The 25,289-nt window shown below is 50.0% G+C and overlaps 2 protein-coding genes across 2 annotated transcripts; one reads left to right on the plus strand and one right to left on the minus strand.

The window, feature by feature from the left end:
* Positions 1-1,391: 1,391 nt before the first annotated feature.
* On the minus strand, positions 1,392-12,201 carry MED20 (mediator complex subunit 20). Its single transcript, XM_049764933.1, has 4 exons — positions 12,133-12,201; positions 8,058-8,212; positions 3,454-3,707; positions 1,392-2,011 (listed from the first exon to the last, which is right to left on the minus strand). Exons 1-4 carry the CDS (start codon positions 12,144-12,146, stop codon positions 1,796-1,798), a joined length of 639 nt encoding a protein of 212 aa, XP_049620890.1. The 5' UTR covers positions 12,147-12,201; the 3' UTR covers positions 1,392-1,795.
* Positions 12,202-12,400: 199 nt separating this feature from the next.
* Positions 12,401-24,152, plus strand: BYSL (bystin like). Its single transcript, XM_049764921.1, has 7 exons — positions 12,401-13,015; positions 19,363-19,519; positions 21,714-21,852; positions 22,275-22,408; positions 22,684-22,844; positions 22,956-23,058; positions 23,784-24,152. Exons 1-7 carry the CDS (start codon positions 12,739-12,741, stop codon positions 24,127-24,129), a joined length of 1,317 nt encoding a protein of 438 aa, XP_049620878.1. The 5' UTR covers positions 12,401-12,738; the 3' UTR covers positions 24,130-24,152.
* The last annotated feature ends 1,137 nt before the right edge of the window (positions 24,153-25,289 follow it).

The following is a 25,289-nucleotide window of genomic DNA, read 5'->3' on the forward strand; positions in this document are numbered from 1 at the left end:
AAACGGGTATGGCCGAAAAACCAAACCAAACCAAACCAAACCAAAACAAAACACACAAAAAAAAAAAACCATCTCTAAAACATTCCTCAAAATAAGCAGGGAGTTGATATAAAAAAGACAGAAGACAGGTCTTACAGTTATAGAGCTGAACTGAGCTAGGAAGCCAAAATGAGATGGGAAACAAACACGTCAGCTCTCAGATCTGTTTCCCTGAGCACTTGCAGTAGGACAGACTCCAAGGACACAGAGTAATATGGATGGAGATCTACTGGCTATACATTCAGTGTGAAATGACAGAATGTTCTGTACAGTAGAGCAAACAGGGGAGGGGGAAGAGTAACAGCTGGAGAACCAAATGGGTGAGAAAGAGCTCAAGACACCAAAGCATGGGCCTGGGGCAGGAAGGGAGCAGCCTTTAGGCTAATTGCCTCTAGTTCTCACTGAGCTTTGGGTGACAGAACTGGAAACGCCGGGATGCTGAGAGGGAAGCCAGGGGTGCAGACTAACTTCTTGGGTCCAGCTAAACTGAAAGTGACACTGAAAGCAGTACTATCCCATACAAAACCCATAACCAAACACTTTAGATGCAGGCCACTGGCCATGAAGCAAGAGCCTGAAGCACTTCTGAGCACAACTATCTAGATGTAAGTAAGTAAAGGCTACAGTAAAGGCCCCATTTTCCAATTTCTCCTTTATCTTCTAGTCACAACAAACTAGGAGCTTTAAAAAGCCTCTCGAGCTGACCCGGGACGGACCTTCATTCAATCTCCAGCAATTCATATGGTCCCCTAAGCCTGCCAGGGGCAATTTCTGAGTGTAGAGGCAGGAGTAACCCCTGACCACCACCAAATGTGGCCCAACAACCCCCCCCCTTAAAAAAAAAAATCTAAGACAAGCACCCTACCTGCTATACTATCTATTTAGGCCTGAAGTAAGAGGCTTTTTCTCCCAATATCCCTTTCAGCACAGTGTGACCATAGTGATTTGTACAATCCCAGCTCATAACCTTTAAAGCAGAAAGTACACAGGACCCTGGAACAGACGAGTGTGCCCAGATCTTGCCTGCCTGCAAAGACACCCTGAGGAGTGGCTGATGACAAATTCCTGGAGATCCTACAAAATTCAATCTTTCCTAAACCCTCTTGGTATGTCTTTACTGCTGAAAGAGAAAATAACAAATACAAGGATTCGTGTCTTTGTTACAGAAGCTTGGCCTATGGCTTAACAAAATTCACAGCACAAGGAACTGTCTGAGAGAGACCTCAAAAGGCTCAGACAACACCCAAGAAAAGCCTGGTTCTAATTCATTTCAGCAAACAGATTAGAAAACGAGTCAAGCAAGTGAACCTCCCTGCCCCAATCTCTTGGAGAGACCCAGTCACAGGCAGGTCTTTAACGAAGCGTCTTTATTCCATCCCCGCGCCCTCACTGAGGGCAGCTGTCCTCTGCTTTGGGGTCAGGCCACACCACCACTCTGATGTCCCACCAACACTTAGCAGTGGCCTTCCCATCCTACCTTTTACCCTAAAGCAGGAGAGTTCCACATTTCTCCATTCTTCACAATTATGGTTCCTGAGGACAGATCAAGTCCAGCAAGACATGGGGCAAACCAGTGTTGGGGGGCCTATGGGTGAAGGTCAAGAAATGGAAATCCAGAGTCCCCAAGCAAAAGTCAAAGCCAGGCACAAGAAAGGGAGACAATCCTCCAAGTCTATTCCTGGGTCTCTGGGGTCCATGGGCCTGAGGGAATAGTGCTGGCTTCTCCTGTGGAGTCCAGGAAGACAGAGGTCAGCCATTAGCGAAGCCCGGCCACTGGCACTTGCTGCTGCTTGCGAATCTTGTTGAAAAGTTCCATGTACTGGACCATGGTGTCTGCTGGGCTGTAGACAGCATCATGTCTGTTCCCAAATACTGCAGGAGCCCCTGGAGTATGGCTGCCTAGAAAGCTCTGCAGGAACTCGAGCAGCAGGTTCCAGCAGTCACCAGCTACCACACAAGGGGTATAGTCCACCTGAGGGCCAAACAGAACAAAGAGGGACAGTACAGCAGGTAAGACACTTGCCTTGTATACGGCTGACCCTGGATTGATCCCTGGCACTGCACACGGTCTCCAAGGTCCTACAGGAGTGATCCTTAAGCACAGAGTCAGAAGCAAACCCTGAGCACCACTGGGTATGAACCCCAAACAATATAAAAGAACAAAGGGGGACAAACAAGAACCAGGTCTGCTTCGTATGCATCTTCCTCAGCCCGAGACATATACCTGCTGGCACTGCACTGCTCCACCGCCAACACCCAACCCCAACACCGCAATTCTAGACCCCAGCCCCATCCCATTAAAGTCTCAAAATATGTATTTGTATCTTTATATATTAAACCACAACCCTGTCCACAAAAATCCCTCTGTCTCCAAATTCTGAAAGAAAGCAAACAGTGAGACAGTAAGCGCGGGGGGAGAGAGACCAATTTTTTCCAAACAGAATATTCTACCAAGGTAGACTCAATTCCCAATCAAGGTGCCAGGAGCTGAAAAGCAAACATTTTAATTATTGGTAAACTGTAAGGAGCCATCAACAGCTCAAGTGTGTGCTCTACCGAGTTGGAAATGTGTGGGAAAACAATGACCCCAAGGAGATTCAGCAAGCACAAGATGGGTCACCAGCTAAAAGGTGTAAGAAATCTTGTCACTAGAAGTCTCTAGAGTTCCAGAGCAGAAACACCCTCTTTTCTCCACCTACGGATACTTTTTTTTTCTGACACTCTGTATCCCCAGATCTCTACAATCAAGTCTGTTAGCACTCCTACCAGAAGCCTCTTAATGACCAAATACAGCTGTGCTCTCATGCGCCTGAATGCCCAGAGCAACTTGTGCCTCTTTCAGGCCTTTCTTTTATTTTTTTTTTGTTTGTTTGTTTTTGGGCCACACCTGGTGACGCTCAGGTTACTCCTGGCTCTGCTCTCAAAAATCACTCCTGGCTTGGGGGACCATATGGGACGCCGGGAGTCTGTCCTAGGCTAGCACAGGCAAGGCAGATGCCTTACTGCTTGAACCACTGCTACGACCCCTCTTTCAGGTCTTTCTTTGGGAGAGGGCGAATAGAGGGAAGGAGGCACTTCTGTCAGTGCTCATGGAGCCATGAGGGCTAAACCCAGTAGAGCTGGAAAGTCGATTAAGCAATGCCAGGGACCAAGCCCAGCCTCCTGTTGGAGAAACACGTGTGGTCTCTCCAGCCTGGCCCCTGCGTTGAGTGACTGGTCCCTTCCACATTGCACACGCTCCTGGTATTCTCCCTCCCCACCTCTGTCTAAGGTCTCCCACCCTGAGCTGGAAACACTGCAAGGTTAATGAGGAGGGGAGAAAAGTGAGCATAGGGGAGAGAAGGAGCGTGGATATATATTCTGGGAACAGCTGATCCCTCCCACATTCCCTCTGCCAGATCGCTGAGGTCTTACCTCCACGGAGATGCCTCGGGCACTGGGTCCCATGGTGACGGTGCCAACCTTCACGAGAAAATCACAGTACTGGTAGCGGGTGCCCCGGGTCTCAATCTTGCTGGCCTTAGCACTCTGGAAAAAGCCTTTGAGCTTCACCATGAGCACATCAAAGTTGGTGTCAGCAACGAGGCAAGGCCCGTTCTCAAAGAGAGCAAAGCAGCTCAGCGGGTACTCAGAGTTGTGCATCACATACATCAGCTTGCCGGCCTGACCTGAGAGGGACAGAAAGCTGCTCAGCACCAAGACTCTATCTGGCAGAGTCTGCAGTGGGTGGAGTGGGAGAGCAAAAGCTGTTCATTTGTCCCATATACTGCACGGGGCCCATGCGAACCTTATCCTGACACTGCCATGGATAGGCCCCAAAACAACTGCAAAAGAAAATGTGTGTGCAGGGCCAGAAAGACAGTACAGGGGTTATGGCACCCGCTTTGCATGTGGCCAACCACGGTTCTATCTTGTGTACCACATGTGGTCTGCTAAGTACCCAGCGCTGGTGGGAATGACCCCTGAGAAGAGTCAGGAGTAGGCACAGAGCAGTACCAGGTGTCACCAAAACAGAAAAACACAAATAAATAAATGTGTGCAGGCAGAATAAATGGCTCAAAGGGCTGGAGAACAGTCTGTATGCAGGAGCCCAGACTCTACCCACAGCATCTCATGGTGTCTCAAGAACCTTGGGAGCTTCCAAGCGCTTCTAGACGTGGGGTACCCTATCCCAAAAATGAAACAAAAATTTGTAGACCAAAGTTACATGGCAATTTAGTGAAGGTTTGAAAGGGATCCCTTCATCAACAGCCTTGACCAGAGGAGCAGTAGGATATTAGGCAGGGAAAATCCACTTCTACAGAGAAAAGTGCAGCACCCACAGCCCTGCAGCACCCTTGAAATGGTTCAACTCTTTTTAAAATTGTTTGTGATACAGGGGATCAATCAAACTCAGAACCTCATAAATGTAAGGAATATGCTCTACCACTGAACCACATTCCCAGCTTTAAAATTTTTGGGGGGTAGGGTGAAGGTGCTTGATTTATACCCTCAGTACTGAAGCTATTTCAAACTTCGGGGTCCCACTGATTAGCTAAGGGCTTCATGCAGGGCTCAGCCTATTGAGTGCTTTCCCCAGCCCAAGAATTTAAACCTTGAGATTGTTAAATTGTAAGAATTTTAAGGGCTGAGGATGTAACTTTGTCTGTTTATTTGTTTGTTTGTTTGTTTGAGTCACACCCAGTAGTGCTCTGGGCCATCCTGTATCTGCACTAAGAAATTGAGCCTGATAAACTTGGGGAACCAGTTCAGCCACATGCAAGGCCAGCGCCCTACCACTGTGCTATCACTCCGACCACAAAGTGACTGTCTTATAACATGCCTGATAGGGCCACCGATTCAGGACAAACTGGGGTTCAAATCCCAGCATCCATATAGTCCTCTGTGCCTGAGCACACGATTTCTGAGCACAGCCAGGAGTAACCCCTGAGGACCGCCGGGTGTGACTCAAACTCCCCCCCCCCCCCACCAATGCCTGATATTGGACTGAATGCCAGCATAGATAGATAAGACTTAGGAAACAAGGACCAGAGTATTCAATATGATGAACACATGCTTTGCGTGCAGAAAGTCCAGGTTTGAACCCTAGGAGTAACTCCTGGTCTCTCACACTGATGAAAACAACCTCTGACCACAGAGGCAATAGTAGCCCTCAGGATCCCCTGATATAGCCCCCAAAACAAGCACTCTTAAAAAAAAGAGGGAAAATAGGTTGTAGGAAGCAAGTGGTACAACTACAGCTGGATCTGGAATCAGAAGATTTACTTATCTGCTCCAGGCTCTGAGAAATGACTTGTCACATTAAGTATTATAGGTTTTCTGTAAGAAGGAAAGAACCTATATATATCTAAATAAGTAGACAGTGGAGCAGGATCATAGTAGGCAAGAATTCAAGAATGAACTGCCAAAATCATAAATATTGACTAAGTACTTAAACTTTCCCCAACTCTGGCTCAGGTTTAAGGGGCAGCCAGCAGTCAGGATGGCTATTCGGGTGTGGAGTATAAGCCCTGCATGGACAAAGCCCCATGTTCTTTACCCGTCATCACACTCCAACCTGAGCAGCACCTTCACTGGATCTGAGCTCATAGGTACCAGCCTAGCGCTGTAAACAGGTCCAATATCATTGGAAGTGGAAGTGGACCCCATGTCCCCTGAGTTCCTCTGGGGAGACCCAGAGAAAAAAATCTTACAAATAAAAAACTTAGACCTTGGCTTCAGGAAATGAACAATCTGAACAAACTCACTAAAGACAAGGATGAAAACTTCTTTTTTTTTTTTTTGGTTTTTGGGCCACACCCAGTGACGCTCAGGGGTTATTCCTGGCTATGCGCTCAGAAATCGCCCCTGGCTTGGGAGGACCGTATGGGATGCCGGGGGATCAGGGTTGACTGTATGCAAGGCAAGTGCCCTATCTGCTGTATTAGCACTCCAGCTCTGTAAGGAACTAAAATAGTTTTTTTTATTGAAAGCTATTTAGAAATGTGAGAGGGAAGCAAGAAAGAGATGTTCAAGAGAAAACACAAGCTTCTCCAATTTTGTTTCTTATATTTTTCCTTTTCCTGTTTTTTTTTTTTTGGGGGGGGGGGGCGCAACACCTAGTACTATTCAGGGCTTACTCATAATTGCACTCAGAGATCACTCCTCAGGGGAGCTAAGAGGAGCAACAGCGAAGAGGTGCCAAATGACTGAACTCAGGTGGGCTCCAGGAAAGGCAAGCACCTTACCCACTGTACTGGCACTCTGGCCCCAGCCTTTTATAAAGAAACTTCTATGGCTAGGGTACTTGCTTTGCAAGCAGGATGACTGGGTTGGATCCAAGCAGGATGACTGGGTTGGATCCCAGGGCTCCCTAAATATTGTTGATAGGCATGGCCCTCTCACCTCTCCCCCCCCCAGGCACTTCCAATTGTTTAAGACCATCTTCTTCCCACCCCCTAGCTGTCCCCGGATGTGCCCCCCCAAAAAAAAGAAATCCATACCAGAGAGTTTCAGTGAAGGGATTGAATAAAAGGACAGAAAACAGGGATTAAAACCAACAAGGGGACCTGAGAGATAGCATGGAGGGTAAGGCCTTTCATGCAGAAGGTCATTAGTTTGAATTCCGGCATCCCATATGGTCCCCCGAGCCTGCCAGGAGCGATCTCTGAGCGCAGAGCCAGGAGTAACCCCTAGGCGATGCTGGGTGTGACCCAAAACCCAAAAACTGAAGATGTGCTGGAGTGATAGTTAACTGGTAAGGTATTTGCTTGTAGTTGGCCTGGGTTGGAACCCCTGAACATGGTCCCAATGTCCCACCAGGAATGATTTAAGCACAGAATCAGAAGTAAGCCCTGAGTCAGTTATGACCCAACACTCAAAACAAAATAAAACAAAAACACAGGGGTTGGAGAGATAGTATAGTAGGCAGGATGCCTGCCTTGCACATGTCCAACTCTGCTTTGATCCCTGGAACCCCTTTTGGTTCCCAGAGTCCTGCCAGGAATGATCCCTGAATAGGAGTAAGCCCTGACTGGATGTGACCCCAAACCAAACAAAAAAAATCAAAGATGAGAAACAACAGAAGCTTTAATATACCTAAGGAAAAAAGAGAAGATGTGATAATGCAAGTGACAGGATGAGGCCTAGCAGAAGCTAAACAAGAAACACAGCCAAACCCAGAAAAGCTCTAACCCTATTGATCTGACCCAAGACCCTTATATCTCTAGACACTGCTTTAAATAGGCAAGCTCAGGTCTGAAGTGATAGTGCAGTGGATAGGACACTTGCCTTACATAAAGATTTGATTCCTGGTACAACATATGTTTCCCCGAGCCCCACCAGAGTGATCCTTAAGCACCGAAACAGAAAGAAGCCCTAAGCACTGTCAGCTCTGGCCTCAAAACAAAACTAAAAATGCAAGATCAGATCAAGAGATAACTCAAAGGGCTGAGAATAGAGGTCTGGGTTCAATCCCTGCACTGCATGGTCCCCATAGGACTAAAAGGGAGTAACTCCCAAGCACAGAGCAAAGAGTAGTCTGATTACTAAAAGATGTGATTCAAAAATCAAAACCAGGGGCCGGAGAGATAGCATGGAGGTCAGGCGTTCGCCTTTCATGCAGGACAGTGGTTCGAATCCCAGCATCCCATATGGTCTCCTGTGCCTGCCAGGAGCGATTTCTGAGCATAGAGCCAGGAGTAACCCCTGAACGCCACCGCTGAGTGTGACCCAAAAAACAAAACAAAACAAGAAATCAAAACCAGGAGACCAAATGATAGCACAGCAGGTAGGTTTTTGCCTTGCACATGGCCAACCCAGATTCTATCCCCAGCATCCCATAAGTTCCTCCAAGCCTGGCAGGAGTCATTTCTGAGGAAGAACCATAAGTACCTGAGCACTATTGGGTGTGGCCCAAACAAAAAAGCAAACAATAAAAAAACAAAAACAAAATATCATTACATAACAGAAAGACTTCGGTGAATGTGAATGTCGTTGATTAGCAGGATTCCAGCAACCCTGCATATCCATCTACTTACCTTGGCTGCCAAGAGTAGAAGCTGCTGTGTGATAGGTCTCACAGTCAACACAAAATGTCCCTTGCTTCTCTGCCCCAAGTAGCTCCAATTTCCGAGTAAGGAGCTCCACGGTCTGCTGGACACTCTTACCCTCAGCCACAGGCATCTGGGATACACTGGAAGAAAAGTAAATTGTCGATAACCACAGACAGCAGTCCAGAGATTACCTACAAAAGCACAACTTATCAGGACAGAATGATCTGTAGAATCCTAGGTGATTCCTACGTCAGGCCCTCCTTTTCTTTTTTTTTTTTTTTTTTGTGGTTTTTGGGTCATACCCGGCAGTGCTCAGGGGTTATTTCTGGCTCCAGGCTCAGAAATTGCTCCTGGCAGGCACAGGGGACCATATGGGGCACCGGGATTCGAACCGATGACCTCCTGCATGAAAGGCAAACGCCTTACCTCCATGCTATCTCTCCGGCCCCAGGCCCTCCTTTTCAAGACAAGGAAAGAGAGGCTGAGAGTCCCTGAGAACTCCAATGAGTTCTGGGGACCTCCCAGCACAGCAAACTTCTGCTCTATCATCCTAGTATTTGCAGAGTACTGGCATGTGTGTCAACATCCGAAAGAGAAGCCTCTCCCACTGTGGTACTGTGGAATGAACCACATTTTGTTTTGTTTTGCTTTGTTTTTGCTTTAGAGGCCATAAAAGGTGGCGCTCAAGGACTATCCTGACTGTTTGGTAAGTACACCTACCTCCTGCCTGCAAAGCACGATTTGCATGTGCTCACACAGCCCACGGACTTTTCTCTTCAGCCCAAGGGGTTAGGATGTTTGTTTGTTTATTAATATAGAGCCATCTGTTACAAGTCATATGTGGTTATTTTCCACTTCAAATTAAATTTAAATTAAAAATTTTTTTTTGTTTTTGGGTTACACCGGCAGCATTCAGGGGTTACTCCTGTCTCTATGCTCAGAAATCGCTCCTGGCAGGCTCGGGGGACCATATGCCGGGATTCAAACCACCGTCCTTACACTACTCATACAGATAGAAGATTTTTTGCATAAAACTTTTTTTGTTTGGTTTTTGGGCCACATCTGACGGCACTCAGGGGTTATTCCTGGCTCCATGCTCAGAAATCGCTCCTGGGGCTGGAGCAATAGTGCAGCCATAATCCCATAATCCAGCGTCCCATATAGTTCCCCAAGCCAGGAGCGATTTCTGAGAGCATAGCCAAAAGTAAACCCTGACCGTCACCAGAAAAAGAGAAAAAAAAAATGAAATTGCTCCTGGAAGGTTCAGGGGGCATATGGGATATGGGATTCTGGAAATAGAACCCAAATCTGTCTGGGGTCAGCTGCGTTTGCCTTGCACACCCTACCACTTTGCTATCGCTCTGGCCTATATATAACACTTTTTACCATCTTTTAGCTCCTTCTTATTCCCCCTCCCCTCCATCCCTGTGAGGCTACCCCAGCCCCCACAAAGTGGCAAGCTTCTTAGTGAAGACCAATTAGAGCAGAGGTCTCAAACTCTCGGCCCTCTGTACAACATTTTGTGGCCCTGCCCTAGAGGAATCTTTTTTTTGTTTTGTTTTGTTTTAGTTGTTTGGGCCACACCCCCCAATGTTCAAGGCTTACTACTGACTTTGCCTCCTGCGGCCCCCAGGTAAATTGAATTTGAGACCCCTGAATTAGAGGGACTATTCTTTTTTTTCTTTTTCTTTTTGGGCCACACTGTGTGACGCGCAGGGGTTACTCCTGGCTATGTACTAAGAAATCGCTCCTGGCTCGGGGACCATATGGGATGCCGGGGAATCAAATCAAGGTCCATCTTAGATCAGCTGCATGCCAGGCAAAATGCCCTACCACTGTGCTATTGCTCCGGACCCAGAGGGGCTATTCTTTATCTCCAGTTACAAACAAGGAAATTGAAGTAGTGGGTGCTGAATAACCTGCACCAGCTCACACAGCTTGGTGTTGGATAGCAAGGATTGAAATGGGGAACATGGAGCTACAGTGATAATACAGGGGGTAGGATACATGCCTGGAATTCAGCCAACCCAGGTTCAATCTTCGGCATCCCATGCAATGAGTACCATAAGGATTGATTCCTGAGTGCAGAGCCAGAAATAAGACCTCAGCATCGCCCATTGTAGGCATACCCCAAATGTAAAAAAACATAAAAAAGGCAAGCGGGGAACCTGGGACCTTGTCCAGGATCTTTTGTTTTGAGGCCACAACCGGTGACACTCAGGAGTTACTCCTGGCTATACACTCAGAAACTTGGGTGGCCATATGGGACGCTGGAGGACCAAACAGCGGTCCGTCTTACATTAGTGCATGCAAGGCAGATGCCCTACCAGTTGTGCCACTGCTCTGGCCCCTTGTCCAGGTTCTTTTTTTTTTTTGGTTTTTGGGTCACACCCGGCACGCTCAGGGGTTACTCCTGGCTCTATGCTCTGAAATCGCCCCTGGCAGGCACGGGGGACCATATGGGATACCGGGATTTGAATCACTGTCCTGCATGGAAGGCAAACGCCTTACCTCCATGCTATCTCACCGGCCCCTTGTCCAGGTTCTTAATCACTCTGTAGAGACTCCTTCCAGATGAATGTGTTGCCTGTTAAAATACATTTTATGAGGGTGGCAGTGCAGGCACCCTGGCAATGCTCATGGAGGGGCTCAGAGGTGGATGGAGTGTCAGCACCTTACCTCGTGCAAACCTTACCCGTATACTGTCTCTCCGAGCCCCTATTAAAGTACTATTAAAAAAAAAATAGTTTCTTGGGGCCAGAGAGATAGCACAGCGGCGTTTGCCTTGCAAGCAGCCGATCCAGGACCTAAAGTGGTTGGTTCGAATCCCGGGGTCCCCTATGACCCCCTGTGCCTGCCAGGAGCTATTTCTGAGCAGATCGCCAGGAGTAACCCCTGAGCAAAGCTGGGTGTGGCCCAAAAACAAAATAAAAAAAAAAAGTTTCTTGGGACTGGAAAACTATGCGGGAGAGATGCCTAAGTCCATCTCTGGCACCACAAAGTCCCCCCCCCACCCGCCCCCGGCAGAGTAGCCGTAGAAAGCACGCTTGGAATATGGCCCCAAACCAATCAAAAAAAGAAAAAACAACAGAATCGATACCCAATCTACAACAAGCTGTACAAGTGGGGAACAGTTTCACTAGCATTATGGGGAGGAGGGGTAAAGGACAGAGATATGGGATGCATACTGGGGAACAGGGGTGGAGGGAGGACAACACTGGTGGTAGGAATGCCCCTCTCGTTCATTGTTACTATGTGCCCTAAATATTACTGTGAAAGGGGCTGGAGAGATAGCATGGAGGCAGGGCGTTTGTCTTGCATGCAGAAGGATGATGGTTTGAATCCCGGCATCCCATATGGTCCCCCGAACCTGCCAGGAGCGATTTCTGAGCGTGGAGCCAGAAGTAACCCCTGAGCGGTGACGGGTGTGACCCAAAAAACAAACCAAAAAAATTACTGTGAAAGATTTGTACTTCACTTTGACCACAATAAAAAGAAAAAGAAAAAAGAAAAAAGCACCCCAAAACGTAAGTGACTCCTGGTAACCGCTACAACCATGTCCAGCCACGTCTTCCAGAGGAAGCTTTAGTGTGGATTCTATTTCCGATTCTAAAGTTTTACCCCGGGTAATACTTGACCCACCAAGGCAGAAAGATGTACCAAGGGGCTGGAGCGGTGGCGCAAGCTGGAGGCCATTTGCCTTGCAAGCAGCAGGAGGACGGTGGTTCGAATCCCGGCGTCTCATAGGTCCCCCACACCTACCTGGTGCGATTTCTGAGTGCAGAGGCAGGAGGAACCCCTGAGGCCCCCCAAAAAAGAAATAAATAAACAAATAAGGTCTTGGCCCTCCCAGGCAGAAAGACGTACCAAGAGGATGGGTCCCTGGCGGCCCCAGAGTCGGGCGTCCTCCTGGAGGACAACAATCCGATGCCATCTTCCTGAGCCCCGGAAGGAAACGACCGACCCCAGCCTCCACCGAAGGCTGCGTTTCCTCGAGTGCCCGAAAACGCTGCAAGACCCCCAAATCCTGCCCCACGAACCCCAGACCCCCCTGGCATACCAGGTCACCCCCATGACGCGGGGCGGAGAAGCGGCCAGAAGAGAGTTGGAAGCGCAGTCCTCCGCTTCCCAGCACACGGGAGCGAGTCGCGCCGGAAGTGACGCGAGCCTGCGCCGGAAGTGACGCGGGCCCCGCGCCGGACGCCGCCCGACCGGAAAGGACGGGGGCGTGTCTGGGCGTCGCTCGTATGACGTCATCTCTTCCTTCCCTCTCGCTTTTCCCAGCTTCTACGCCGGAAGTTGGTCTTTGGCGGACCACCATGGGCCTGCATCGAGCGAGTTCGAAGCTCACGGCCAGGGCTGTCCCCGAGTGGAGAAGCAGAACGGAAAGCGTCTTTTCGGAAGGCCGCCTCCCTCCCGGACCCGCGACTTGGTGAGGAGGGTGGAGAGACGCTGCTGGCGCTTCGAGCCTCCGGGCGCACGGGGGCGCTGTGTCCCGCCGCTGGGCCTCTGGGGAACTGGCGCGAACTGCGCAAGCGCGGTCCGGGAACGACGTGCACTGCGCAAGCGCAGTCGGGAAGCGGCGCGCATCGCGCAAGCGCAGTCCGGGCCCCTGTCTGCCTTTCCCCACGTGTGTTCAAGTCCGCCGGCGAGCTGCTCCGGGGCCATGCCGAAGATCAAGCCGGCCCGCGGGGCCGACCGTGCGGAGAAACACGCGCCCCTGGCCGAGCAGATCCTCGCGGGGGACGCCGTCCGCGCAGGGACGCGGGAGAAGCGGCGGGGTCGCGGCGGGGCCGGAGAGGAGGAGTACGTGGAGCCCAGGCTGAGCCGCAGGATCCTGCAGCAGGCGCGGCGGCAGCAGGAGGAGCTCGAGGCCGAGCATGGGGCCGGGGCCGGGGTCAAGGCCAAGGCCACGGCGCCCCGGGAGCGCACCACGCGGCTGGGTGAGTGGCTGGGAGGTGTTCGGTGAGGCTGGAGGGAGTCGGACCGGCGGGAGCTTCAAGTCCGAAAAGGCGACCGACCCGGGACACTCGGAAGACAATGAATGGGGCGTGGGTCCCGCCCCGGGTCGGCCTCCTCGAGGTGCCGGGACCCCCGCCACTTGCATCCCAGTTGCAGCCAGCCACCCCCTGTTAGCCTCCCCCCATCGAGGCACACCCACCGAGAGTTAGTTCCCTCACTCTTGGCTAACTGACGTTTGCCCACCCACGTGTGCAGTCCAGTCTCAGGGAGGCCGACGACTGCACGCTTCGTGTGGGTGGACTGCAGAAACCAACGAAATGCATAGATGCCTGCTTTCAGGATATTACCGCCTAGCCCAGGAGAGAGTCAAACCATTAGCACCATACAGGAATGACGAGATAAAAGAGCCTTGGCTAGAAAGGTGACTCAGTAGTAAAGCGTTGCTTTGTAGGTGTGGATTCCGGCACAGTAGGGTCCTGAGAACCATACTACGGAGAAACCTGCCAGCACTATGACAATAGTATCCCCATAAGCATAGCCGAGTATGACTCGCTCCCCCCCCCCAAAAAAAAGAAAAGCCCACAGAGTTTTGTTTCAGGGGTTATTAAGTGAAAGACGCCCCGTGTTTTTGTTTTTTGTTTTTGCTAGGGTACTACTATTGAATTCCACGTTGCTTAGCCTTAATCCTCTTTTCTGGCCTGTTTCATTTGTTCTGAGAGTTGCTTTTAACACACATGAACATGGGCTAAAGAGACAGCAGGTAGAGCGTTTCCTGGCATGTGGGCGACCCTGGTTTGATCCCCAGGACCTCTTACGGTCTCCTGAACCATAAGGAGTGATCCCTGAACATCACAGGTTGTGACTCAAAAACAAACGTACAAAAACCCACTTAAGCAGCCCTGTTCTCCTAGCTCTACCTTCACATGGCTTCTGAGATATCACATATGGATATGCTTTTCCACCTTTTATCCCTAACTTCTTTTTGGTGAAGAGGATGTTTGGGCCACACGATGGTGCGCTGGGGCTACTCCTGGCACTGTGCAGAAGTGACTCCTGGTAGTGCTGAGGACACCATATGTAGAGCCATACTGAACCCGGATCAGCTGCATACAAGTGCCTTCATCCCTGTATTCTCTCCAGCCCCCTACCACAAGTGTCTTGCTTTGAGCTGCCACAAGGTTTAGTCCTGGCCTCTGTCCAAATCATTCTATCAGGCACCGTCAATAATACCATGTAATTAGTAATTGCTTCCAGTTTAGTAACTGCTTTTAGCCCAATCTCTTCCTTAAATCCCTACTTCTTAATTCAAATGTTTATTTGAGATTTCTTATTCAGAATTTAATAGAGCTCATCTCTCAATGAAAACAAATTCTGAGATATAGAACTAGGATCAGAGAAAGCTAAATGGATTGGGGGTAAGGGGGTGTCTTGGGACAATAGAGAAGGGACCTTGACAATGATGGAAAAATCGATGTAGTAGCAACTAGGCTAATATAAAATGATGATTTCAGGGGCCAGAGAGATAGCACAGCGGTAGGACCTTTGCCTTATATGCCGAAGGACGGTGGTTCGAATTCTGTTATCCCATATGGTCCACCAACCCTGCCAGGGGCGATTTCTGAGTGTAGAGCCAGGAGTAGCCCCTGAGCACTGCCGGGTGTGACCCAAAAATCAAATTTATTTTAAAACTTGTAAACTGTGATGCCATGATTAAAAACACACATACACGGGGCCGGGCGGTGGCGCTAAAGGTAAGGTGTCTGCCTTGCCAGCACTAGCCTAGGACGGACCCTGGTTCAATCCCCCGGTGTCCCATATGGTCCCCCAAGCCAGGAGCGACTTCTGAGCGCATAGCCAGGAGTAACCCCTGAGCGTCAAATGGGTGTGGCCCAAAAACCAAAAAAAAAACCACACATACACACAACAATCTAACAGATCTCACATTTAACATGTACCATAAAGATATCCTGACCTCCCTAAATCTGTTTCCTATACTGTATCTCTGTTAATAGCATAGTGTCCTTTCAGGACACTATGTCCTTACAGGACTCTCTTATCATCAGATCTGATCAGTCAAGAAATCCCATGGGGCCCCCAGAGTGATAGCACATCAGTGGGGTGTTTGCCTTGCATGCATCCCATCCAGGACAGACCTTGGTTTGATCCCCATTGTCCCATATGGTCCCCCGAGCCAGGAGCGATTTCTGAGCGCTTAGCCAGGAGTAACCCCTGAGCATCCCAGGATGTGACCCAAAAAGCAAAATAGAAAAGAAAAGGAAAAAAAAGAAGTCCCATTGTGGGGGAGGGCTGGAGCGATAAGAGCCTTTGCCTTGCACACAGTTGACCTGGGTTCAATCCCCAGTATCCCTTCTAGTCCCCTGAGCTTCCCCGGAATGATTTTTGAGCACAGAGCCAGGAGTAATCCCTGGGCACTGCTGGGTGTGACACCAAAACAACAAGAAATTCCATTGGCACTGCCTTCAGGATATCTGAAGGATCAGTTAGATCACTTCTCCCACTTCAGGCACCATGTCCCCTGAAAGATCACTGCCCACTCCTAGGACAATAATGAGGATTGCAAAGCCCTATGAGCTCTGTCTTCATTATTACTTTGGCTTTTCCTGTGCTCGATTTTATCGTTTTTACTCTATCTTAATGCCAAACAGCTGGAAAGAGCTCAAAAGGTTTGAGTGGGAGGCCCAAGTTTCATGCTAGAGACCCACTTTCTTTGTGTTTTTTTGTGAGCAGAGGGTTCAGTGATGCTCAGGGGATACTCCCATCTGCTCTCAGGAATCACTCCTGACAGGCTCAGGATCATATGGGATACGGAGGATTAAACCTAGATTGCCTTCATTCATGGTAGCAACTTTTCCCACTGTACTATTACTTCCCCGAGACCCAGGTTTGATCCCTAGAGATTTATGGTTCTTGGAGCACCACAGATTATAGTTCCCCAAAAGGACCCAATGTGGCTAAAACTCAAGCAATTTAAGGCCTTTGCTCTATAGTTTGTTCTGTCCTCAAACACCTGCATGCTAGTATATCAGTTCACCATTTCCTCTCAAGAGACTTGCTCTGAAACTGCTTAAAATGGCCACACTCGGGGCCGGTGAGGTGGCACTAGAGGTAAGGTAAGGTAAGGTAAGGTGTCTGCCTTGCAAGCGCTAACCAAGTTTGATCCCCCGGTGTCCCATATGGTCCCCCCAAGCCAGGGGCAATTTCTGAGCGCTTAGCCAGGAGTAATCCCTGAGCATCAAACGGGTGTGGCCGGGGAAAAAAAAACGAAAAAAAAAATGGCCACACTCTCGCCTATCTCCATAGTCCCGGCTTCTCTACTCTGTTGTACATTTTACAAGGGAAGAAAGGAAAGTACACCCAATAGTACTCAAAAGCTACTTGTGGCTCAGTTCTCAGGGAAGGCTCCTGGTGGTGCTTACGAGACTGTACAGTGCCAGAGTTCATCCTGGGTCTCCTACATATGCATCAGCCCCTTGAACTATCTCCTAGTTCAAGAAAATGTTATTGTTATGGTTTGGGGGGTGGGGGTGTTAGGTTGCTCGGTAAGTCAGGGATCAACCATATCAGGTGTTGGGGGCACAAACCAGCATCAACTGCCTGCAAGGCAAATGCCTTAACTCCTGTATAGTCTCCATATTTTTTTTTTTTTGGTTTTTGGGCCACACCCTGTGACGCTCAGGGGTTACTCCTGGCTATGCACTCAGAAGTTGCTCCTGGCTTCTTGGGGGACCATATGGGACGCCGGGGGATCGAACCGCGGTCCGTCCTAGGCTAGCGCAGGCAAGGCAGGCTCCTTACCTCCAGCGCCACCGCCCGGCCCCTAGTCTCCATATTTTTAAAAATGGGGCAAAGTGGGTCACAGAGATAGCTCAGAGGGTGGTTGTTCATATTTTGCCTGCATGATGGAGCCTGAATTTGATCCCCAGTACTTCATAGTGTTTTCTTGAGCACCAATAGTCCCTAAGCTGTATTTGGCCCAAAAATGAAAAGAATGAAAAGGTAGAAGCCAGACTTGGGGATATGACAGGCCTGCATTGACTGTTTGAGACTCGAGATTTAATCCTTATCGCTGTTGCACCCCTCCTCCCTCATATAAGCACTGCCGGAGAGTATAGGAATTAAGGTATCTGCCTTGTATTGCGCTAATCCAGTTAGATCCCTAGTACCACATGGTTCCCCAGACATTGCTGGGTATGACTCAAAGTCTCCCCCTCGGTACACAAACACAAATCACTTGTTGACATTTAATAGGCCCAAAAGATGAATATGTTTTGTGTTTTACTATCTAGCTGCCCATTAAAATCCAAACTCCATCATCTGTGGGATATAAAGGAAATAAGAGGCAGTGTGGGGATGATATCCAGCAGCAATAGAGAAGAGGATTAGGAGGACCAGCCATGGCAGGAAGCTTGCCACAAAGTACGGACAGTGCAGTTACAGTAGAGAAGGGTCTATATGAAAGGGGCATGGTGGCACCCCTTTATTAACAGTACTGCAAACCACAATGTCAAAAGAAATGGGGAGGAGAGGAAAAAGAAGTAAAAGGGGCAGGCAGGGGAGGGGGAAGAGGGAAACTGTTGACTGCACAACTTTATCTGGAAAAAAACAAACCCTGTAGGGGCCAGAGAGCACAATGGTAGAGCCTTTGACTCGAGTTCGATTCCCAGCATCCCATATGGTCCCCCGAGCCTGCCAGGGGTAACCCCTGAGCGCAGCCGGGTATGGCCTCCCCCCGCCCCCCAAAAAAAACTGCTATGAACAACCTTGTAACCATGGTGTTTAAATTTTAAAAATAAAATGCACACTCCAGGGCAGGAGAGATAGCATGGAGGTAAGGTGTTCGCCTTGCATGCAGAAGGTCGGTGGTTCGAATCCTGGCATCCCATATGGTCCCCTGAGCCTGCCAGGTTTGACCCAAAAACCAAAAAAATAAAAAATAAGTAAAAAAATGCAGACTCCATAATAGTGTTGGCTTTTTTTTTTTCTGGGTTTTTGGTTTTTGGGTCACACCGGCAGTGCTCAAGGACCCCACTAGTGAGTTCTTAGCCATCTCATACAGTGATGGTGGTGGTCCTGGTGAGGCCATTAGGATCCAGGTGTACAAAGTAATTAGATTGTACCTGGAAATATGGGAGAGGATATCTCAGGGAATACCCCCAATTTGGGGTACTCCTGAAGGTGCTGGACCATTTGCTCTGTGGAAGATGGAACCCAGACTTATGCATGCAAAGCATGTGCTTGGCCTAGTAAACTTTCTGGACTGAGATTTTTTTGACCTCAGTGCTCAAGAGCATCTCATGGCTTTATTCAGGGCTCCTGTGGTGCCAGAGATTGAAACGGGACTGTGCGTGAAGCCTGTTGTGCTCTCCAGCACTGTTTTTTTGATGTCTTATTTTGGAGGTCACTCTTGGTTCTCAGGGCTTACTCCTTGTTCTTTGTTTAGGGATCAATCCTGGCCTGCTTGAAGACTATATGGAATGCCAGGGGTTGAACCTAAGTTGGTCAGAGGAAGTTTATATAACTTACCCACTACACTATTCCTTCTCCCCTACCCCCTATTTATGTCTTGTTGATGCTGTTACTTAGACACTCTGCTCCCTTCTATGTTGATGTGCCTGGAATTTAAAACTGTCCTAGAAGCAATAGGAAACTACTAGCCAATGTGGAAATTACAGTTCTCCATTTCTGCAATTATCTGCTCATATTGCTATCTCTTTGGGAGAGGCATATTAGTCCAGCTGAGAGATGTTGCTGATGGAGCTTTAGGGCTCTGACTTTGGGTAGTGGGCTGTTCTGTCTGCCTTCCTTTTGGCATACATCCACCCAAAACATAGTGTGTAGAACAGACCCAGTCTAGAGTAGCCCTGACAGGTGACTTACCTCCTGCCTGCTGATAAGTTGCGTTAAAGCAGGGTAGTGCCTACTTCGGGCCGGTGCTTTGGAGCATCTGGGGGTTGGGTGCCTCGTTTGGAACTAACTGTTGAAGATCGTCACTAAAGTGAGAGTGCTTTTTTTTTTTTTTTTTTTTGGGGGGGGGGGCCACACCCGGCGGTGCTCAGGGGTTACTCCTGGCTGTCTGCTCAGAAATCGCTCCTGGCAGGCACGGGGGACCATATGGGACACCGGGATTCGAACCAACCACCTTTGGTCCTGGATCGGCTGTTTGCAAGGCAAACACCGCTGTGCTATCTCTCCGGGCCTAAAGTGAGAGTGTTAACTGGGCGACTTACATTGTTGTCCCATCGTTTCCTGCTTGTACGCACCATGCCCACTGCTTGCCCTGCTCACCGGGTCGTCTCCCCTCTGCTAGGTCCTGGGGTGCCTCAAGATGGATCTGATGACGAGGAGTGGCCCACCTTGGAGAAGGCGGCCACGATGACAGGACCAGGCCCCAATGCAGAGGTGGTTGTGGACCCTGAGGATGAGCGTGCCATCGAGATGTTCATGAAGAAGGATCCTCCTGCCCGGTAGGTCTGGCAGGGCCAGGGAATTCGGGGAGGCAGGTCTGGGAACAGCTGCAGCAGGCAAGCACCTCCGCTCTTCTACATGGAGCACCTTCTTGACAACATTATCCGAGACTTAGAATTCCTCCTCTGTGTCTGTACCCCTGTCCTACATCTGCCTGGATCACCTGGAGAAACATGTGGAGCTTTTCCATAGCGTGCAGGGTCAGACACACACACACCCTTGCCTTTGGTCACTCGGTTTCTTAGTAGTCCACTCAGTATTCTGGGCCAAATCAGTTTCCCTAATTTTTATTTTATCCATGGTTTTTCAAATTTGACACTACTATAATATTGGGGTTTGAGACTGGCTCCTTTTTTATCATTCTTTTTTCCAATGCTAGGATCAAATCCAGGGCCTCACACAAGAAAGGCAAATGCCCTGCTGTTGTGCTATATCCCTGGCCTCACACACTGAGCAATGTTTTATTGAGGGTGAGCTGCCTATTACAGAATTTAGGGGCCATAGAGATGCCAATGAGTAGGGCATTTACTGGCCCACATTTGATTCCCAGCATCCCATATCGTCCCCTAAGCCTATGGCACTGGGAGTCAATTTTCCTTGACCGTCATATAGTTGCAGTCCAAGCCTCTACACATTACGCTTGTGGTGGATGCATGCCAAAAGGAACAGCAGGTTGATTCTGTACCTACCATATTGTCCCCAGAGCACCTGACCTCCCAAAGAAGCCAAAATAGGGAGAACTTATGTCGTTGTCTGTCCCTAATGAGCTATCTCCGTAAAATTGGCAGATGCTTGACATGTGCCTGATACTCTCCAGAGGTCAGACCAGGATGGTCACTGGAGAGTCCTCGGCATAAGACAGGTGTATTGGAAACAGGTTGTCGGATACTGTGTGTTGTTCTGGCCTGAGAGTTCCACATAATGTGCACTGCCTTGTTTCAGCCTTACAAGGTAGGCAAGGTAGGGATAAGTTTTCCTAGTGTTTTGTTTTCGTTTTGTGTTGATATGTGTGGGGGTTTTTTTGTTTTGATTTGCGCTTTTGAGAGGAGTGGGATCATTGAGGGTTGTTTTGTGTTTGGACCATATCTAGTGCTCAGGACCATGCAGTGCTGGGCATCAAGCCTCAGCTTCCTGCATGCTTTGGATGTGCTCAGCACAGTGAGCCTTCTCTTAGGCCTATTTTTGTCTGTTACCTTTTAGATAAGAAAACAAGTCTAGATCATGCAGGTAGTAGTAAAACCTGTGTTTGGGTCCAGGCAAGCTAACTTCAGGGTCCAGGCTTAGGTGTTGAAGAGAGAGAACAGGGGAGTAAGACAATTGTCTTTCATGTGGTTGATCCAGGTCTGATCCCTGGAACTGCATATGGTCCCTGAACCCCACCAGGAGTGGCCCTAAAATCAAATTTTGGTTTTTGGCTTGCACACGTGTGTGTATGTGTATGTGTGTTGCAAAGGGAATACTCGGAATTTATTCCTAGTTGTGCTCAGGATTTGTTCCTCCTAAATCCTGATTCCTCAGGATTTGTTAGGTCACTCCTAATGATACTTAGGGGTGGTGCTTGGAACTAAGGCAGTTTGTTTTATGGAAGAGGGATCACTTCAGTAGAGCTTGGCCTGACATGGGCCAGAGGAGCTCAGCCCCAGAGTATTAATGGCCCGCCATGACCGGGACCAGCAATACTAGAAGGAGCCACGTGCTGCCGGGGTTGGAACTCAGGGCCTACACTTGGCTCCACCTATGCTTCACCGCCTGAGTTCCCTCTCAGGCCATGAAGCCCAGACATTTTATCTCAGCACAGCTGTCAGCTTTGTCCACAGTTGAATGGCTTAGGTCTTCTGTGTTCTGTGTTGATCTAATTTGGGTGGGGGGGCTCCTAAGCGGACTCCCTTGGGAGGCTCAAGGACCCCACTAGTGGGTTCTCAGCCATCTCTGCCAAGATGGTTCAATGCCAGGAGACAGTGCTGCTCAGAACTTTGAGAGCTACCCTGTGACGTTCAGGCAACCGTGTGAACCCGGCTCAGCTGAGCTGGATAAGTTTAATCTATACTTCTGGCCTATCTGGGTGGGTGAGTTGGTGGGTAGCCTAGCAGGAGACAGAGATGCACAGTTCAGCAAGCCCTTGAGCTTGCTGGAACTCAGGAAGGACTGTGGGAGACCCCAGCATTGCTCCCTTCCTTCTGCCCTGCCCCACAGGCGCACCCTGGCCGACATCATCATGGAGAAGCTGACTGAGAAGCAGACAGAAGTGGAGACGGTCATGTCTGAGGTGTCCGGTTTTCCTATTACCCAGCTGGACCCCCGGGTGCTGGAGGTTTACAAAGGGGTTCGGGAGGTAAGAGCTGAGAAGAGTCCTCAGAGCCCATGTGGCCCATAAAAAATTTGCTTCCGATTCACCATGGGACCAAAGACACTACTCCAGGGGCTGGTGGAGCATGTTCTATATGCGGCCGGCCCAGGCTCATTTCTGAGCATACTGGGAATGCTCCCAAGCATTGAGTAGGTGACCCCCCCCCCCCAAATACTTCTGAGTGTGGCCCCAAATAGAAGAGTCCCAGTACCCACATTTAGATTCTTCCTTGCCATTTAGTGGCAGAGCCACTTTGAGTCATTGGTTCCTTTCTGGGCTTGGTTTCCCTCCTGGAGAAGTAAGGTCACCCCCATAATGGGCAGAGCAGGAGGATTGCGGGGGTGTCACTGTGGCCCCTGGCTAGTAAGTAAGCTGTTAACAATAGAGATTCACACCCTTGTACCCAGGTGTTGTCCAAATACCGCAGCGGGAAGCTGCCCAAAGCGTTCAAGATCATCCCTGCACTCTCCAACTGGGAACAGATTCTCTATGTCACGGATCCTGAGGCCTGGACTGCCGCGGCCATGTACCAAGCCACAAGGTTAGGAGGTCAACCAGGGCACCCTGCCCAAGTGAGGGGAACACACAGGTTCCCTGCCTTTGTTTTTGAGTCTTTTTGTGCGCTGATCCCCCAGTGTTGGTTTCAGGCCTGCCCACAGTGCAGTGTGTGAGGGGGTAGAGAGGGCGGCTTACAGTGTTCGGGCTATTTGCCTGGTGGTTTAATTTACATGTGACATCAGGTACTCTGAATAGCCACAGTTGTTTCTTACTCAAATGACCCACTGTCTCCCTCCCTCCACCCACTCCCCAAACTAGGATTTTCGCCTCTAATCTGAAGGAACGCATGGCCCAGCGCTTCTATAACCTCGTTCTGCTCCCCCGGGTCCGAGACGACATCGCCGAGTACAAACGCCTCAACTTCCACCTCTACATGGCACTCAAGAAGGCCCTGTTCAAGCCTGGAGCCTGGTTCAAAGGTGACAGCTTGGGGCGGAGAAACAGGGGAGGCTGAGCTGCCAGTGGACTTGGGGGTTAGGGTGCTTGCTCCTGGTGCCACCTCCCGACTCCTGTCCCTCGCCCCCATACAGGGATCCTGATCCCGCTGTGTGAGTCCGGCACCTGCACCCTCCGGGAAGCCATCATCGTGGGCAGCATCATCACCAAGTGCTCCATCCCTGTGCTGCACTCCAGGTAGTGCCACCACTGTGGGTCTGTGGGGAATGGCAAGTGGCTGGGGAGTTGGGGGTGAGAGGGCCATGGCGGGGCCCTGAAGGACAGAAGGAAGGAAGTTCAGCATTGTCCTGGGAGAAGTGTTCAGACCAGACACCATTGTTACTTCATGCAGATGTAATTTCCTGGGCCAGTGATAGTCCAGGGCTGAAGGCACTTGCTTTGCAGGCAGCCAGCCTTAGTCAATCCCAGGTACTCTGCACGTTTGGATCCCAGGCACAGCTCCACATGACCTGAACACTGCTGGGTGTGGCCCCCCCAAAACCAAAACCAAGTCATTCCCACTAGAACACGCTTCTGGAGTCTGGCACCATGCATGTCGATAGACAGTGAGTCAGTGACACTGAAAGAGAGGATGTAGAGTTGGGCTGGAGAGCTCAACAGGCTGAGCACAGGCTTTGTGTATGAGAAACCAGGTTTCATCCCCGGCCATCGCTGGGTCCCCTGAGTTCTGCCAGGAGCGACCCCAAACACCTTCCCAGTAGTTTTAGAGTAAGGTTTGGAGATGGCATGAGACAGCTGTCATTAGATGAGGCCACACAGAGAGCTGATAGGAGTAGGAGTCAAGGGCATGTGGGTGGGAGGGGCTGTGGGGGGCAGTCAGAGGGGGGTCTCTGAGTTGCTCCCTGGGGAGAAGAGCACTGGAGGACTGAGCGGGCCCCACCTTCACTGCCCGCCCCCTGCAGTGCGGCCATGCTGAAGATCGCCGAGATGGAGTACAGCGGCGCCAACAGCATCTTCCTGCGGCTGCTGCTGGACAAAAAGTACGCCCTTCCCTACCGTGTGCTCGACGCCCTGGTCTTCCACTTCCTGGGCTTCCGGACAGAGAAACGCCAGCTGCCCGTGCTCTGGCACCAATGCCTCCTGACACTGGTGCAGCGCTACAAGGCGGACCTGTCCACAGAGCAGAAAGAAGCCCTTCTGGAGCTGCTTCGCCTGCAGCCCCATGCACAGGTGTCCCCCGAAATCAGGCGCGAGCTTCAGAATGCTGTCCCCCGAGACGTGGAGGATGGCTCCATCACCATGGACTAATAAAATAAGCACACGGGCGTGCATTATGGCCTAAAGAGCATGGGAGGACCCTGGTGCTGCCCGACCTGAGGAGGGCATGGCCTGAACACCCAAAGACCAGAGTCAGCAAGGAGAGGCCAGAGGCATCCAGCTTCCTGGTGCTGGGGCTCTCCTGGCTCCCTTTCATTCTGGGCCTCCTCCCAGCCCAGGTCTTCCATTGCTCCTAGGACCTGATGTCGATGCCATTCCTTGGCTAGGGCATAAAGTCAAGGGGTGTGGGGTATAGCAGGAGCAGTTATCTACTACACCTGTGTGGTTGACACGACACCACACCCTGCTGTCCCTCTTTGATGGAGTTGGGGAGTACTCTTTGAAACTATACCCCCCACTTTCACATGTTGGAATCTCCTCACTCTCCTGTTGTCTCCCAAGCCCCTGCCCTGTTAGTCTCTGGGGACATACTCGACAGCACACCCCATTTGAGGGGGCTAGGAACTGGGATGTCCTGGTAGATTAGAAGATCTCCCTGAGAAAACCCTTGGAAGTGGGGTTCCAGAAGCAAACAGGGTAGAGTGAAAAGTCAAGCAGAAATTATTGGATACCTGCTCTTAACCTCCTTGGCTAAGGAAAAATCTTAGAGCTCGGACTGGAGCAATAGTACACCAGATAGGGTGTGACTCAAGTTTGATCCCTGGCACTCCACGTGGCCTGAACCCTGACAGGAGTGATCCCTGAGCAGAGCTAGAAGCAAGCCCTGAACATTGCAGGTGTCACAAAAGGCAAAAAGAAAAAAGACGACCCTAGCCTAGATCAAGGATTGGCAGGTTGTTTTTGGGTCACACCCGGCCAGGATTACTCGATCCTGGCAGGCTTGGGGGAGCCATATGGGATGCAGGATTCAAAACACCATCTTCTGCATGCAAGACAAATGCCTTACCTCCGTGCTATCTCTCCAGCCCCCAATGCTCCTTTTTTAAGGACCCATAAGCTGAGGCTGATTATTCTAGAATAGTATGGATTTTGTTTTATGTTTTGGGGGCCATGCCAGGCGGTACTTAGGGGTTTTGTACTCAGGAATCATTCCTGGAAAGCTCAGAGGACTATATTGGATGCCAAGGATTGAACTCGGGTTGCAAATGCCCTACTTGCTGTTGCTTCCTGCTGCTCTGACCCCTGTGGGG

Source organism: Suncus etruscus, chromosome 18 (genome assembly GCF_024139225.1).
Source record: "Suncus etruscus isolate mSunEtr1 chromosome 18, mSunEtr1.pri.cur, whole genome shotgun sequence".
NCBI lineage: Eukaryota > Metazoa > Chordata > Mammalia > Eulipotyphla > Soricidae > Suncus > Suncus etruscus.

Excerpts from the sequence above, each read along its gene's own strand:
- MED20 (XM_049764933.1), bottom strand. Across the intron at positions 3,708-8,057 it reads TTCTACTCTTGGCAGCCAAG|GTCAGGCCGGCAAGCTGATG; the intron begins GTAAGTAGATGG and ends TGTCCCTCTCAG. Across the intron at positions 2,012-3,453 it reads CCCGAGGCATCTCCGTGGAG|GTGGACTATACCCCTTGTGT; the intron begins GTAAGACCTCAG and ends TTTGGCCCTCAG.
- BYSL (XM_049764921.1), top strand. The coding sequence starts at position 12,739 with ATGCCGAAGATCAAGCCGGCCCGCGGGGCCGACCGTGCGGAGAAACAC. Across the intron at positions 13,016-19,362 it reads GGAGCGCACCACGCGGCTGG|GTCCTGGGGTGCCTCAAGAT; the intron begins GTGAGTGGCTGG and ends CCCCTCTGCTAG. Across the intron at positions 23,059-23,783 it reads ATCCCTGTGCTGCACTCCAG|TGCGGCCATGCTGAAGATCG; the intron begins GTAGTGCCACCA and ends CGCCCCCTGCAG.